At 37.0% G+C, this 12,872-nt stretch overlaps 1 protein-coding gene across 1 annotated transcript; it reads left to right on the top strand.

Moving 5' to 3' along the window:
• Positions 1–2,248: 2,248 nt before the first annotated feature.
• On the top strand, positions 2,249–12,298 carry MEPE (matrix extracellular phosphoglycoprotein). Its single transcript, XM_054591553.1, has 4 exons — positions 2,249–2,314; positions 7,088–7,141; positions 8,082–8,174; positions 10,748–12,298. The coding sequence occupies exons 1-4, from the start codon at positions 2,261–2,263 to the stop codon at positions 12,215–12,217; spliced, it is 1,671 nt and encodes a 556-aa protein (XP_054447528.1). The 5' UTR covers positions 2,249–2,260; the 3' UTR covers positions 12,218–12,298.
• The last annotated feature ends 574 nt before the right edge of the window (positions 12,299–12,872 follow it).

The following is a 12,872-nucleotide window of genomic DNA, read 5'->3' as shown; positions in this document are numbered from 1 at the left end:
CACCCCACCAAATTATAAACTCCATGAAGACAGAGATTATTTTTCTGTTTTGTTCACTGTTTCCCCAATGTCTGTCACACAATAGGCACTCAATATTTTTGATAGATGTTGCTGAATTTAATTCAGACAAAGTTGAAATTATAAACTTTCTACATAAAAGATAACTAAAATGTTTTCCATTTATGAACTTGTTAGTTATTCAGTCAGTCCTATTTAATAGATCTGAAATCAATTTTAATTATCCAACAACATGATATACCAAACTGAGGTATTTATATTTTCTGTTTATCCCACTTTCTGGAACATTTGATAGCAGCTTTCCACCACAAAAACATTTTTAGATTAAAATTACTTTGCCCCCTATGGTTATCTGTGGGCACTGGTAACAAATTGTTTCTGCAAGTGCTAAGTGATGCTGATTGGTCATTGGGAACTCAAACAAACTTTAAATTTCAGCAAAATGCCCAGAAACTGCTAAGCCTGCAGAAGAACCCAGGTATTCTGAAGGTAAAAGATACCAGGTAATTTGGCTTTCTTGATGTTCTTGATAGTTTTATAATGTAATTGTTGACATTTTCAGGATGCATGCCAATCAGATCTAGAGATTACTTTTGAAAATAAATACCATGAAGGTATTCTCTACTGAGCACAACTGTGTAATATTTAGTGCTTTGTTTTATAAAATAGAAAGTGCATTACTAAGCTCTAGAAATTATCAACTAAAATTGATGGCCATTTTTCTTTGATGTGACTGTCAGCATTATCAAGATCCACAATAACACAAAGACTCTAATATTACTCTACACCTTCACTTACAAACCAGAATAAGGATAACGTTATCTTATTAATACTTGCCAACCTCATTTGTGCTGGTATCATCTTTGATGATATTTCTCAGCATTAAGTCATTTAATAATTGACTTGTACTGTCCTGTTCTCTAAAACATTTGGATGACTACATTATAGTTAGAATTAAGGTTCTTAAAATTATATTGATTTTGAAGAGAATGGCCGAAGATTTTAGAATATATGAATGTTATATATATTTCTCCAAATAAAAGTGTTTTTACCTTGAAATGTTTAAAGATTACCACAGTATTTAGATTATTTTCCCATTAAAAGTGATTTTCCCCCAGTATTCTCAGAGTGGTGTAAATTTCTTCTTCTCATATTGGTTACTATATATCTGTGTGGTAGTTAGTAAAATACTTATTATTTATCAAAACCAACGGATTAGTGATCCAAGGTTATGTTCACACTTTTTTTTTTCAAGCTAGTGGCCACTTAAGCGAGCTAACTAGATCTCCTCAATATATCTACCAAAGGATAAAAATGTACCTTTATCCACAGCTAAATGTTAATGTTTTAAACATAATTGTGTTGAGCCCAATATAAAATATAACTTGCCCATAAATCAACTACATGTAGACTTTTCTGTAATAAGTAAAAGAATAGAAATTTTCCAGGTGGTACAAAGTTTTGATTAAGGACACCAGCTCTCTAGCTACATTGCCAGATTACTAATTTTCAGTTCTACCTCTGAGAATTCTGGGGCAGGTTATTTGACTTTCTGTGTCTGTTTCCTAATCTATAAAATAGGAATAGCATGCCACCTAACTCACAAGGTTATTATGAGGCTCAATTAATTGAATACGTGTAAAATATTTAGAGCAGTGTTTGGCTCATTTTAGTATTCAGTAAATGTTAGCTATTAATACATATATTACATAAATTGCTTCACTCTCCAGCCCATGGATGAATGCTAGATCAGATACATTGCTAATGAATATGAGGACATAAATTGGGGCACCGGGCTGGGAGCAGACAGGATTATATTCCTCCCCCTAGAGACTGCTTCCCTGGCAAATCATTTAGAGAGTGTCTTATAAGCTGCTACACTAACTTAATGTTATTATGAATTATATAAATTAAATAATCTTTCTAAAGACAATAGAGAAAAGTTTGGACTGACAATAAAGCAAATAAATGTCTATACAATTTATTTCATTGCCTTAATAATATCGGACAATTTCAGTTTCATATTGAGATAATTAGACCAATGACAGCACTTATATTTAAGTATCCACACTTGGATATAAGTAAATTATAAATAGGATTTTTTTTTCCCTTAAAAAACAACTAGTAAGGGAAAGAGTGTTTGTATACTTTTGTGTTGTATTTATACTTAGGGTTGCAGTTCGTAATTAGCAATGCTTTAGGGTAAAATATATATATTGTCTTTTTACAGAGATTCTCAAAGATGCAAATTGTCTGTCTGGGACTACTTCTTTTCTGTCTGACCTGGGCAGAACCAGTAAGCATTTCTGATTTTAGTTATGCATCATAAAAATCTATTGCTCTCTTTATCTATTTTTCTCTTAAGCAATGTCTTTTCACATTAGTAACACTTACTTAGTTGAGTGATAATGAAGTACCAAGCAAAAAGAAACCATCTGGCACTTGACACCCAAGACTGCCACCAAGGAGACCTTGAATAAATATGCTGAATTACAAGATATCCACACGTTGCCTTTTAAGAAAAACCAGGAAGAGCACTTTTGGGAAAACTGATAGCCAGCCACAGTGTTTAGATCAGTTAACGTTAATGAGTAAAAGCTCAGAGACTCAATTTATAACATGTCAAAAGAACTTTTCAACATTTTACTAAAAACTTTAAAAAAAAGGCTTGAATATTTAAGGCTAACCAACTAGATTTTGTAAATACATGACAACACAGAGGAACCAGAACTTTTCTATAATCCTTGTAACACCTCAATGTGAGATCCTGGTAATGAGTTTCTCTTCATTGGTGAGGCTAACGATGGGAGGAAGTGCCCCAATCTTAACCCAAATCAAGCCCCAATTTCCCTGTGTGTCTCTTTTTCTCTCTGATTCACCCAGATGAGTACTCAGGATGTGACTAAATTATCTTGTGAAAATGCTGAGTGTTACTGGTATTTTCTGCAATGCAGACACAATGTCAATTACATAATGTCTGGAAAGCATTCTAACTTCCCAGACTAACCTTTTCAGTTGGACAACCATGGAAATGAGTGATCACTCTGTTGCCCGAAGTACTTAAATATAGGTCCTGAGCAAGTGGGTGACCAGTTGGGTAACCCACTGACAAGCATGAACCATGTCATTGGGTGAAAATAACAGAAGTTGAGGAAAGCTTGTCCCCTTTCTGCTCACAGCCTCTGACAGTCCTGTGGGGGCCACTCCTCTTAAAATACACATCAGCCAGGCCCAGTCCCCATGGCTTAGCTCCATCAGGGCCACAGAGGCATGTGCTCAGGTGTGATGGGGATCGAGAAGGCCTTGCTGACCCAGCTCAACCCCACTAGCCTAGGATGAATCTATTTTGAGCTACACAGTCCGGCACACAGCTGGAGAGGCACTCTCCATCCATTTTCCAGTAAATGTGCTATGTCAACATCAATCCAGTGACCACTGGTCAAAATCAGGTGTCACTGTTGCTCCCCAGAGTGAGACAATGCCATCTCCATTACAGGGCCACATTCAAGCCTGAGAGAACCCCCGAGCGGGTACCGGGTAGGGGGTAGGGGAAAAGGAGGGATGCATATTTTAAATGAAAGAGGTTTTGCAAAGACATAGAGACACAATTTAGACTTACAAATGGCTAAATATGATATTTTCTCCTAGATATATAGATTCTTCTTGAGCATTACTTAAATTTTTACATAATAGGTTGTTGGACTCAGAAACTGGTATATATTGTATCATTTACATGTTTTGGAACTAGAATGCAAATTCATACTGTAGGGGATCAAAAAGTTTTCCTTGACTTTCCTAGAGTCCTGGCTGGGTCTGAAAATTAAAATGACAAGGACATAGTAACAGGAGAAAAGCATACAAGTTTTACTGAAGACTTACATGTGCATGGGAGCTTTCACAAGAGAATGAAGACTTGAAGAAGTGTCCAGAGCAAGAAGCTTTTATAACTTTTAGGCAAAGAAACAATAAATTTATGAAGAATTGACAGGACAGGAAGTTTTGGGCTAGAGGTAGTCTGGCTAGGGCTAAGAAATCCTGTTCTTCCTCATGTAAGATCAGCTTTAGTTTAACAAAGTTTATTTGCAGGTTCCCCTGGTGTGGTCTCTGGATTGGTAAGAATTTGTCTCCAGGAAAAGGAAAATTTATTTCCTGCCTTTACGCAGAAGAACTTTTTCTGCTTACTACTTTTTAAATGCTTTCAGCAAAGAAGCATATTTGGAGGTACCATTATGGTTTCCTTCAAAAACAAAATTTAGAAATTGAAAAAATAAATGATTTTTGGGCCATGCAATTTAATTAATAGTCATCAATATGCAATTAGACTATAAAGACTTTGTTATAAGTTACTTGGTTGTAACTTCATGATTTTTTATTGTGAACTATAGTGAGGTACTCTAAACCATCAGATATGTTTTTAATACATGTACATGTGTTATGTTCTGTAAAAAGATGCCAAATACCCCAAACTGTCATTTATTTTTAAAATTAATATCTACCCACCTAATTTTTATGTTTCCTTTTTCCTGTAGCCCCATTTCCAGGTGTTTTTACTATTTTGATATTTTTGAGAAATGATGCAATGATCTAAATTTATATGCACAAGATCATAGAAGAACCAACATAAAAAGGCAGTAAAAATTATAAAATATGCCTGAAGGGACTTAATATAAACTACAAAAATATTTCTTTTTATTATTAAATATGTTTTTTCATATATCAGGCCATTTAAAAATTACTTTAGCCCTGGGACTTTGAGACAGAGGATTTAAGTCAAAATATCTCCTTTACTTCCACTGCTACTACTAGCTGTGTAAGTGCAGGCAATTCTTTTTCCTTCTACTTCCTTTTTCATAGGAGTTATAGGAATCAGATGAGATCACATATATGAAAGCAATTTACATTGTAAAATGCTATGTAAATATAAGGTAACATTGACAAACAATTTTTTCATATAAATTTGTACTTTTATTTTTATGGCAGGATTTGTCCTTTATTTTTATAATAGATAGGTTTCTGAGAATAGAAGTATTAAGTAGATGGGAATACGTATTTTTTTACACATATTGCCATATTTTCTTCCCAAAATGCTAAGCATCTTAACATTCTCACCACCAATACGTATCATACTACCTTTTCCTCTAGATCCCCATCCAGTAAGTATAAAATTATATTACATTATTTCTTTAATGTGTATTTGTCTTTTAAAAGCTGAATTATAATTGACATACAATATTATTTTAGTTTCAGGCTTACAACATAATGATTCAATATTTTTATAATTATAAAATGATCACTATGGTAAATCTAGTTACCATCTGTCACCATACAAAGTTATTATCATGCTATATTATTGACTATTCTCTAGGCTGTCCATTACATTCTTATGACATTTATTTTGTAACTTAAAGATTGTACATCTTAATCCCCTTCACTTATATTGCCTGTCCCTCTACCTCGTCCCCTGTGGCAACCACCAGTTTGTTCTATGTATCTATGACTAACAGACTATTTTTGTTTCTGGAATAGAATGGAATGTTAGGCAGATCTGTCTTGGAGCTCAGCCAATGGAGCACTTTGACTAAAGTTTTGAGTTTATTTCTGAGATGATTTCATCAGTTGAGGTAGAGTCAGGAAAACCAAATTCATGACCAGGAGTTAAGTAGGAGAATAGTTATAAAGTACAGGATGAACAAAAAGGGGAAATCAAGGGTGATGAAGTCACACAAAGATTGAAGACACTACCATGCCTTGGGCTGGAGGGACAAGGAAGGAGGTGTGTTCTCAGTGCCCTGGGGTGGAGGTGGAGGGGTGCGGGGGTAGGACCACAGGAACTGCGACCACAAAAGAGATGCTTCCAATCCTAGAGATGCAGCCACAAACTGAGACAGCAGGGAAGGACATACCTTGGCTTCTTTCTCCTTCTGCCTTTCAGTCTCGGGTCGGATCTCCCATCAGCCAACCCCTGACAGCAACCAGATGGCAAAGGAGCTCAGGACATGTTGTTTGTGGGGATCATCAGAGAGAAAGCAGAAGTATGGTATCTGAAAGCAAGCAGGATAATTGTTCATCATCTATGGCTAGGAAATACAGAGCTTGAAGACTTAGTCAGGGGTTTTTATCTTACACAACTCCCACCACTTTAGCACAGGCATTCATACACAAACCAGCCTACCCATCTGTTCCTCTCACCATATCTAAGGTAAACTAGGAGTTTCAAAAATAAATATGGAAATAAAAAAATGCTGCGAGTGAAAATTGGTATGTCTGTTGCTTCCATGGCAAGCTTGCTCAAGGATTCTCAGGTCTTCCTTTGCATGTTCTACCATGACACCTACATTTTTGCCTAAAAGCTTGGAACGAGATGCCTGGGTCTATGTCTTTTTAGTTTCTGGCCTCTCTCTACTTTAATAGCTACCTCTTGCCCCCAGGTACCCTCAAGATATTTGGACATTTTCATGTCAGACCAAGAGAAAGTATTTGTCCTAATTTGCAAGTCACTCCATTTTCCTTTCCCTGAAAGAAACATCTGTCCAGGTGACTGACAACAATAAAGTTCCATCATTAGGTGTGGTGCTTCCCTCTATGTGCAGAGTGATGGTTTTACTCTTGCAGCATAACCAGCAGTATCTTATCTTACCTCACATAGCAATTACTGAATTTATACAATTAACGTACACAAAGTTCACATCACTGAACTCTGATTTTGATTCAGTGACTAAACAAAACCCAGTGTTCCAGTGAAAACTCCTTTTTCAGCAGTTAGTGATGACAGCCAAGCTTTTTTACATGGAGTACCATGCTTCCGTGGCCTGGCAGTTCCCCACGGGGTTTGAATGGCGTTCTGTAAGGGGGTGGATGGCGCTGTCTCCTTCTAGAGGAGGAACGCCGGTGCGCTCTTGTAATACGGAAACAAATATTAATGTGGTGGGGTATCCATCCTCCTCTGGTCAGAATGATCTTCCACATTGAATAGTATAACCCAATGAGACAAAAATAAAAGACTTGCTGTTTGAAGAATTAAATGGAAGAATGAATGTTTGGTTAAGTTTTATTTCTTGTTTCCTTTCAGACGGTTCAACCACAGACTGAGAAAACTAAGCAAGACTGTGTAGAAGAACAGAGGGTAAACAGAATTATTCTTCTCAAATAAATCCATTTTAACTCTGTAAAGGGAAAAGTCCGTCAGAGGAAAATTTTAACTGTCAAAATATTCTTGTGTACTTAGAATGGAAATACAAAATTATTCAGCAAAATTTTGGCACTCGAATTCACACAATGTGTGACATAAAAGAGAAAAGCTTTCGAAATGGAGATTTCTTTTTACTATGATTTCTTCTTTCAGAGGGATAAGTGAGTAAAAAATTTGGGATATTGTTTCTACACATATACATGAGAACAAAGTAATACATGAGGGAAAAAACAAAGACAAGAACATTAATAAGTCTTAATAGGGAATTCTGTTTACAAGGAGGCAGTTTTCCATAAACACCAAAGTTAAACCAATTCCCTCAGCTTTTCAGGTCACCAAATTGCAGCTTACTTCTGCCTGCCATGGTTTCTTCTGGCAGTCTCAGAAAATTCTGTTCCAAGAAATAACAATCTTCTGTTCTCCATCTCAGCTGAAAATTACAAAGGCAAAAACTGAAAACATAAGGGCCTGCCTGAATTTTCATGCTGTGAGTTTTGCCATTTTGACATCAGACATTTATACTGTAAAATCTGCCTTTCTTCTAATCCCCCTGCCTCCTCCCACCTGAAAATATTTCCAAGTGCTCCATTTCTATTGAAATTTGGTAATCAAATTTATACATCCTGGGAAAGAGGGCAGTTGATAGTCATCCTTAGGGAAAACTAATTTAGAGATAGATGGAAAACAGAGGAATGCGTTACAGTCTTCGAGGACTGGTTGACATTCGCCCTCCTGTGGTTGTAGGAAATACTGTCATTCGTTAGATGGAGAATTAGACTTCAATGTTTAAAAATAATCTGTACCATCAAAAAGAGAGCAGGAAACTTCTAAGTGAGAGATAAATCCATCTTAATATAATGTTGTATTTTTGTAGATAACGTACAAGGGTCACCATGAGAAACATGGGTATTATATTTTTAAGTATGTTTACAGAGCATCTGGGAGGAAAAATCAAACTAACGAGAAGGTAAGCAGAACTCTGAGTGATGATCCTTATCATGAGTCAAACTCTGGACTAGTGCCAGGGGAATTATAAGGGATACAGTTTACTTTTTCCTGCTCTGGGGTTTCTGCCTGTGGCCAGCGCCTGCGTCCTTTTCCCACATCTCTGCCACAGAACTCTGTGTTCCAGAGTCTTTCTGACACAAGTGGGCCAACCCGTGCCCAGTCCCAAATCCTGCCCTACTTCAGGACCTGTCGAGGCAAGTGTGGGGCTGGTGGGCTCTAGAGGCCCATGAGTTTTTTGTTTTATTGTTTCTGATTAATGTTGTTGGTTTTCTTTTTTTAATAAGGAGGTTTTCTGGACACATTCTACCGTTTGCTCTATTAGTGAGGATTAGAAATCATTTTGGCCTAAAGAGTGACACATTTTAGAGTCCCTTAAATTATTCCACAGGGGATGCCATCTGTGTCAGGATACTCAGAAGAGAAAGAATGGGGGCCTTGTCATTGGAATGGAACAATAATTCTTTTCACTCAGTTCCTTCTTTAAAATTCATTGGCCAAAGAGCTGGACACAGCTTAAAATGCCATCAGCGAAAAGGACTTTTTTTCCAAATCTGGCTTCACTTCCCATGAAAGTTATAGTTTACCTTTAGAATGTTGTTTTGTTCTGCTTGCATCTCTAACTGCCTGTTAAACTTACTTGTTATAACAAATAACTATTGAGCTCTTCCAACCTTGCAAGATAACATGTGAGATAAAATGATTGAGAAAACTTAATTCTTTCTCTGCAGGATGTTAGAATTACAAAAGAAAAAAAAAATAAAAGAAACAAATGGCACTTATAAAAACTATTAACCCACGACAGATGTGCGAAGTGTTATATAAGTGGTACTCCAAATATCATGCTTTAGGTCTTGGAGTAAAAAAGATTCGTTTCTAGCCCGGTGTTCAGGGAAAACTACAGAATAGAAATAATTGAGCTGAGTGTTGGAAGGTGAGTAGGATTTGACCAAACAAGTGGGTGGGAGAGTCTATTCTCCATGAAAAGAATAATATGAGTGAAGGCATAAACATAGAAGAGCAGAGTAGAGGAAATCAGACCAGCCAACTGATTCATGATCATAGAGTCAATGATACAATCTAATCACTTAACATGAGCAAATGCAAAAGTAATTGACCACCACATACCACAATTTAAAAGTGTTTTAAAATGCTTTCACTTATTGAAGAATTCTATTCAGTCTTTAGTAAGTAAAATTCACACAATTCATTAATATATATGCCACTGTTTTAAAAGCAGTAAAAGCACCAAATATAAAACAAAACTTCCCACTTCAGAGTGTGGAGGGAAAAAATTAATAAGGAATTATTATAATCTACCGATTTTCTAATGCACCTGTTTAACTCAAAAGACTATATTAGCAATAAGCAAATGAACTTGATTGCAAAGGAAAATGTAAATGTTCATGTAAAACTTCCTAGCATTGAATGTCTTAAAATAAGTCAAATGTTTAAAATACTTCTTATTTAGAAATAATTCACTATAAATTTTTCTTTATTTTATTTTTCCCTCATTGCAAAATCTTATTTTCAGAATATACCTGCCAAATAAAGGATTACTCAAGAAAGATGTCATAACTCCCATAAAGAATTCATTTTTTTTAAAGATTTATTTATTCATTTACTTTTAGAGAGGGGAAGAGAGGGAGAAACTCAAATGTGTGGTTGCCTCTTGAACACTCCCTACTGGGGACCTGGCCCACAACCCAGGCATGTGCCCTGACTGGGAATCAAACCAGTGATGCTTTGGTTCACAGGCCCACACTCAATCCACTGAGCCACACCAGCCAAGGCAAATAAGTCATTTTTTAATTACTTCTTAAATATACTACAAGGTGGAACTCTTGCATGCTGCACATTAGCCATCTTCATAAAAATAGAGGGCACTTTATGCAAGGTCACATAAGCCATTTTTATCTTGAGATTCAAGTGTGAGGTGACTCAACAATTTCCTCACTGCTTCAAATATTAATAAGACACACGTATAAAAACAAGCAGTCCTCCAAGTAGAACAGTACTGTATTTGAAAGAGAGAGGGAGAAATGGATATGCAAATGTAAGAGAAATTACTTTTAAAAACATGAACTCTGTGTCCTGTGCAATGACCCACTAGTCACAAGATAAGGACCACACTCTCTTCCTTCAAAAATCAGGTCTTAATCTACATTTTCACATTTACTTCTTATTCTCCTGCTTAGGATTTCTTGACTCCAAAATTATAGTTTTATTTATATTATCTTTCAAATGTTTCCTGTTTCCAAACATTTTCATATGCTATTTACTCTTAAAATATTCTCACCACTTCCTTTCTATGTATCTGAACCTTACCTATCCTTCCAACCTTGTTCATTCTTCTTTCTTCCTAAAACCTGCTTGGGCCATTCCAGAATTAGCTCTACTAACACATCTCTATTGAGTTAATAGAATTTTTTTATTAAGTATCTTGTTGTGTTTTAAATATATATATCCTAAGAACTATTAGATTTTAAAAATTTAAAATAAAATAATCAGTTTATGTTAAAAATTACACTCTAGCAGGAAGAAAACAACAAAATCAGTCTTCACCATTCTGGGAAGAGAAGAAATCAAGATCCAGCACCTAAAGGAAACATTGTGCAAGAAAGAGAGAAAGACTTGTTCCTTTTTGAAGTCAATAAAAATAACCAAATTAGTAAACCCCCAAATCTTTTTGAAAATAGACAGACAATAAATGAAGACTACAGTATTAGTAACAATGAAAATGCCCACAATAACCTAAAGATGCCCATTTACCCTGAACCCACTGGGAATAATGGGTCTGAGGATGGAGACAATGTTATCAGTAAACTACATGACCAGGAAGAATATGGTGCAGCTCTCAACAGAAATAATATGCAACATATAATTGAGCCAGAAGCTGTAATTAAGCTGTTGGGGGAAGACAACAAAGAGCTCAAACCCAGGAATACTAATGGCAAAATTCCAGCAAGTGCACACTATGCCAAAAATCTCTCAAAAGGCAAGAAGAATTATCAAAGAGGTCCGCAAGCCCCAAATATTTCAGTAAAAAGCAAAAGTACCCCCCATATCAAACACAACACTGGCTATCTAAAGCAGTTCCCCAAACTCAACAAAATCCCCAGTGATTTTGGAGGCAGTGGCTATCCTGATCTTCAAGAGAGGGGGGACAATGATATTTCTCCTTTCAGTGGAGATGGCCAACCTTTTAAGGACATTTCTGGTAAAGGAGAAGCTGTTGATCCTGACTTAGAAGGTACAGGTGTGCAAACGGAGTTGTCTGGCCCAGGTGCACCTGAGACTATTAACCCTGAAGCAGGAGGCCCAGGTTACAGTGACATCCCAGAAAAAGCAGAAGGTAGTAGAAATGCCATTGGAACCAGGGATGAAACAGCCCAAGAGGCAAATACAGTGGATGTAAGCCTAGTGGAGGGCAGCAACGACATCAGAGGTAGCACCAATTTTCAGGAACTCCCTGGAAAAGAAGGAAACAGAGTGGATGCTGGCAGCCAAAATGCTCACCAAGGGAAAGTAGAGTTTCATTACCCTCATGTGCCCTCAAAGGAGAAAAGAAAAGAAGGCAGCAGTGATGTTGCTGAAAGTACTAATTATAATGAAATTCCAAAAAATGGCAAAGGGAGTAGCAGAAAAGGAACAGAGCATCCTAACAGGAATCAAGTGACCTCAAATGAAAATCAAAGATTTCCAAGTAAGGGCAAAAGTCCAGGCCAGCTCATTCCCTCTTACGGTCTTGACAATGAAATTAAAAATGAAATCGGTTCCCATGGTGGCCCCAATAACGAGAGGACTGGAACAACACACAGTGGAAAAAATCAGTATGCAGCCCACGGACAAAATCACTCTACATGGAATAAGGGTGTGCCTCAAAGGAAAGGCTCCTGGGGCTCCAGAAGACCCCATTCCCACAGGAGGTTTAGGCCGCCTAAAAGACAGGACAGCAGCGAATCATCTGACAGCGGCAGTTCCAGTGAGAGCGGTGGTGACTAGTCTGCTAGTCCTTCCCAGCAGGACGAAGGTTCGAGAACCTAGACACCCGTGACTGGCAGGTGAAGGAGAGCCACCTGAGAGCAGACCAGATGAAGAAGAGCAGAACAGAGAACCGAGGGAGCCTAGAAATCCAGCCTCCTGGGGAGGACTGTTGCTATTGTAGTGGTCAGAGTATAAAATTCTATCCAAAGTTATGACGCTTTATCAACTCTATTTGAAGTTATGCTGCCCTTTTTAAGGAAAAAATTCATTAAAGTTCTATGGAATAGGAAACATCTGAATAGGTGCCATTTAAAAATAGTTTGTAAATGTCAAACTTTGTTGTTGCTTTGTAGACATAAAAACAAACAATATCTCATATAGTAATCTGTAATAAATGATCAATAACAAAACTCTGTCATCTGTGGTGCTTCATTTAAGAGATGACAAGATCAGTTCTGCATCTGTCAAAGGCAGTGCTGTGAAATCAACCTGCTGAATAAAGCTTGAAAGCATCTCTCACCCCACTCTGCCTTAGCCAGCATTTCCCTTGTCCTCTGAAGTCCCTCTGCTTTGATGAAGGTGTCCTGCTTCCGAGCCTTCTACACTCTTTCCCATGTCGCACATTCGTAACTTCTTAGAAGGCAAATTTTACTTCCAGAAACAAATCACCGTT

This window comes from Pteronotus mesoamericanus, unplaced genomic scaffold (assembly GCF_021234165.1).
Source record: "Pteronotus mesoamericanus isolate MK-2021 breed Mesoamerican mustached bat unplaced genomic scaffold, CSHL_Meso_final scaffold_232, whole genome shotgun sequence".
NCBI classification, from domain to species: domain Eukaryota; kingdom Metazoa; phylum Chordata; class Mammalia; order Chiroptera; family Mormoopidae; genus Pteronotus; species Pteronotus mesoamericanus.
Note: the sequence above shows the minus strand (reverse complement) of the source record. Positions and strands in the feature narration are given on the sequence as shown.

Excerpts from the sequence above, each read along its gene's own strand:
- MEPE (XM_054591553.1), top strand. The coding sequence starts at position 2,261 with ATGCAAATTGTCTGTCTGGGACTACTTCTTTTCTGTCTGACCTGGGCA. Across the intron at positions 2,315-7,087 it reads GTCTGACCTGGGCAGAACCA|ACGGTTCAACCACAGACTGA; the intron begins GTAAGCATTTCT and ends GTTTCCTTTCAG. Across the intron at positions 8,175-10,747 it reads AAAATCAAACTAACGAGAAG|CAGGAAGAAAACAACAAAAT; the intron begins GTAAGCAGAACT and ends ATTACACTCTAG.